General features: G+C 38.9%; 1 protein-coding gene across 1 annotated transcript; it reads right to left on the reverse strand.

Moving 5' to 3' along the window:
* Window positions 1–1444: 1444 nt before the first annotated feature.
* Window positions 1445–3251, reverse strand: LOC118333400. Its single transcript, XM_035669007.1, has 2 exons — window positions 2922–3251; window positions 1445–1816 (listed from the first exon to the last, which is right to left on the reverse strand). Exons 1-2 carry the CDS (start codon window positions 3249–3251, stop codon window positions 1460–1462), a joined length of 687 nt encoding a protein of 228 aa, XP_035524900.1. The 3' UTR covers window positions 1445–1459.
* Window positions 3252–4402: the final 1151 nt, after the last annotated feature.

Below are 4402 nucleotides of genomic sequence, written 5' to 3' on the forward strand. Positions count from 1 at the left end.
GAACCAATAACAGAACCAATAACAGAACCAATAACTGAACCAATAACTTGAACCAATGACTAGAACCAATCGGAGAGATCTGAGGGTCGATCAGGTTAGTGAGGACGGATTATTGATCAGGCTGAGAGTGGACAGACAGACAGATACTGCCATCAGTACCGACCTCCAAACAGTCCTCACAAGCACTGGGTGTCGGCTCAGATTGCCCCCCCCCCAGTGAGCAGGGCCGCACCCACCAGGGGTCTGAGGTTTCAGCGTTCAATATAAACTGAAGTAACTGCTTAAGTAACGCTTTGATGCCCCGAACCCTCTGAGAACACTTGACGGTCTACATACAACAGGGTTACTGACCACTGGAATAATTCATTAATTAAAGGGAAATGGATTAAAGTTCCTGTTTGTGGATTGATTTATAGTTTTATATTTGGACCTTTTGTATGAATCTAAACAGATTATTCTAACAGAAATATAACTGCAGTGGTTCACATGAGGCTGACGCTCCTCTTTTAGACCTGTAACAGATTATTATTATTATTATTATTATTATATTTGGTACAATGGCTGCTGTAGTGGACCCCGGAGTTAAAGTCCTGCCAGTCCGTTGAAGTGAAAGTATGCTGCCTCCTGTGTAAACACTCTCTGACCTCCAGTCTCTTAAATCTTCCTCATGTCAGCTATACCTTCCTCCTCCTCCTCCTCCTTCTCCTCCTCCTCCGTCCTGTCCATGGCTCTGCAGGGACACTGGACTGTTTACACACAGTTTGGGAGGATTCTAGGACGTTTCCTCTGCTGCTCAACTCACAAACAGGCTTCAACACAACCAGAGAGGAATTATTACAGTTACTGTCACACACTCACACACACACACACACACAGTTTAATCCTGTCGGGCTCATGCAGAGTGAATCTGTCACACAGCTGCTTCACTGCTGCCAGAGCCTCATTAACAACATGCACACTGTGAAGAACCAGCAGAAACCTTGTGGACCCACTCAAGGACTCGACATAGTGGACTTTATCACAGACATAAAACCTGTTGAGTCCGTCCCCTCTCATACGATCTGATACCTGGACTACAATTCAGTCTGTTTACCTTCAGATACAGATAGTACTGGTTTCTGTATGGGACCAAACTGAAGACTAATGACAGGATTAAATGGAAGATATCATTATATTATATATATATATATATATATATATATATACCATTATAGTATATTAATTATATATATATATATCATTATATATATCATTATACTATATATTTCATTATATTAAATGATTAACTGGGAATGTTCTTCCAAATTCTTTCAGACTTTCTCACAAGCACTTAAACGCACTAACAGGAAGTGATTTAAAGCTGCTTCTGGAGATTTTATGCAAACAAATAGAAGTTTTCCTTCCTCAGAAAGGAGGTTTTTATTCAGAGGTTGAACCCGCTGTGTTTATGTTCACTCTGTCAGAGCGTCTGCACGCCATTACCGCCGCTCGTGGCGTTAAACACAGAGAGCAGAGGGAGGCGAACGCGTCCTCTAGATGAACCTCTCAGCAGGTTCTGGGACTCGGAGGTAAACTGACACTGATGGCTCTGCCAGCCTGAGCTCTGTTCTTCTTCAGGGGTTATATAAGAGGTGAGGGCTCCTCTGGAGAGGGACATTCCTCCGGCTGCAGGCTGCACAGTCACAAACAAGAGCACAATGTGTTTCCACAGACTCACGTGGGTTTCCCGCAGACCTTGCGGTGGTACCACTGTTTGCAGTTGGTGAAGTATTTCTTGTTGGTGCCTTTGAGCTGCTGCATGGCGCAGACGTTGGGTCTGAAAGGGAAGAGACAATAATTCATAAAGTATAAACTCACTGAACCATTAAAGCTCTCACATTATTTCCCATCATGCTTGGAAGAACCAAACACTGAGTTCACATAAACTGGGAACTACAACCAGAATCTGAAGAATAAAATCATTTTAACAAACACAAAGTTTCACTACAGTCGACTCACGAGATCAAAACTAATATTTCTGCAGTTTGAACAGTTTTATATGAATATTTAATGTTTAATTCACTTCACTTATTTTATTATTTATGGGATAAAAAATGCAACTGATTAAAAGGTTTAAGGACTTTTAAGGTGGACTGGTTCCTTCTAACATCACGATGAAGTTATTAGAGTCATATTATTACTGTATGATAATAATAATAATAATAATAATAATAATAATAATACATTACATGAGTTATTGATTATTGATTATTAACGACTCTCAGACACATACAGTGGAAACTTCAGATGATTCATTAACATACTATATATATTTAGGGTTATTTTTTTATTTTATTAGACTTTACTTGAATTAATATTTAATCTTATGGAATTATTTCTGCTGTGTGCTCTTTGTTTAAACTCAATAAAAAGTATTACAATAAAAATAAAACAGACATTATATAAATATAGATATGTTATACAGAGAATATTATAAACAGTTATTAATCTGTAAAACCCTTAAAGTCACAACTTTGTTTGAATTATTATTATCTTATATTTAATGAGTCTTCAGGTGCAGTTGGTCCTCAAAATAAAGGTGGTATTAACGCGATCATCGCTGTGTCTCTGCAGATATTATATCAATATATTAATATAATAATATAATATTATATAATAATATAATAATAATAATATAAATATAATAACGAGCTGAGCTGCTGTGTAATAATAATAATGATAATGATATCAATAGATTATCAATAGTAGCTATTAACAGCTGATTATTGAGATTATTGGACACAGATCAATATAGAAATCTGTATTATGGGAATATTTCCAGACCAGCAGCAGAACTTCACTATAAACTCGACCCGGTTCAGCTCGGCTCTGTTTCGGCCCGGTTCGGCTCTGCTCGGCTAGGTTCGGTTCGGTAAACTCACCCCTGCTGACGGCCTCTGATCCGGCTGTGCTGCAGGACCGCCTGGTACGGAGACCGGGCCACACAGACGGTGAGAACCAGGGCCAGACCCAGGACCAGCACGCACACTTTCATCTTGAATCAAAGTGAAAAATCCTGCTCTTCTTCCTCTTTTTCTCTTTCTGTCTTCTTCCTCTTTGTCCTCTTCGTCCTCTCCGCAGCCCAGTGGTCCCTCCAGGATCCGGGACGGGGACTGGTTTATAAAGCAGAGGAGGAGGAGGGGCGAGACATCAGACACCGGGGGGGGGGGACTCCTCCAGTAAAAGTACTGAGTGTTTAAAGCTTCTATCATTATTATATATTGTATGTATGATGGATTATTATTACAGGTTAGGGCTCAAAGTTGAACAATAATCTTTATAATATGTTAATAAGATGTTAATAATATGTAAATAATATGTTTATTTCCTCTCAAACTTTCTCTCAGTTTCAGTTTCATTCAGAAATCTCATATTTCACTAAACAAAGAAAAAGGTTAAACTCAGATGGTGATTCCCTTATAAGCATACTTCCTGTTGCCAGGAGGTGGCGCTGTGACAGTGACTAAATATTTACATGGTGGTGTGTTCAGGATCTTTTCATCATGAAGGTTTTTAGAGTGAAATTTGAGTTAATTAAAATATAAATGTTGTAGAATAACATCGTGTTTTATGGTAAAACTTTCCATCGTTAACTTCTTTAGATTCTACTGAACCCAGATAATTAGCTAACAATTATTACACCAGTTAGCTGGTTAGTTAGCAGCACAAACCACGAGCTAACAAGCGAGCTAATCTACATCAATTATTACCTAGCTAGTTACATCTGAAAGCTAATATTAGCCAAAATAAAATCCTTCAATAAGACACAAACAGCAAAATAAACACTGAGGAGTTGTTTCTGGTTCCATCAGCTCAATATTAATATCTGTAATATCTCATTAAGACAATAAACAACAATACTCAACCAAAATAACCTGAACTTGTTCTTTTATTATTATATATTCATATATACTTCCACAGTGAGGGCTGTTGGTTATTTGATTCAACCTTTTAAAGATGTGTGTGGTTGCTTCCTCCTCCTCTTCCTCACTGGCTGCGTTCATGAGCCACTGATAAAATCTGATATGCGGTAAATCAAACCAGCTGTTACACGGCGCTGCATTCAAGAGCTGAGACACTGAAACGATAAACAAACACAAACATGTTTCAGTTCCTGAACGTCCGCCGGCCTCCAGGACCGTCCTCAGTTCGTGTAAACCTGCGGTCTGCGAGCCGTTTCCACTTTAAATCAGAACTGTCGGCTTCCATCAGCTCAACACTGACAGGAAACTGCAGTCGACAGTGTGAGAAGAGACGTTCAAGTCCTTCACTGTGAGGGCTCAAAGGACACGCGACTTATTAAGGATTCAGCTAAAGATAGCTTTCTACTCGCCAAGTTTAATGAATTCAATTCAATTCAATT

Source organism: Morone saxatilis, unplaced genomic scaffold (genome assembly GCF_004916995.1).
Source record: "Morone saxatilis isolate NCDOM2014 unplaced genomic scaffold, NCSU_SB_2.0 Contig22, whole genome shotgun sequence".
In the NCBI taxonomy this organism is placed as follows: Eukaryota; Metazoa; Chordata; class Actinopteri; family Moronidae; genus Morone; species Morone saxatilis.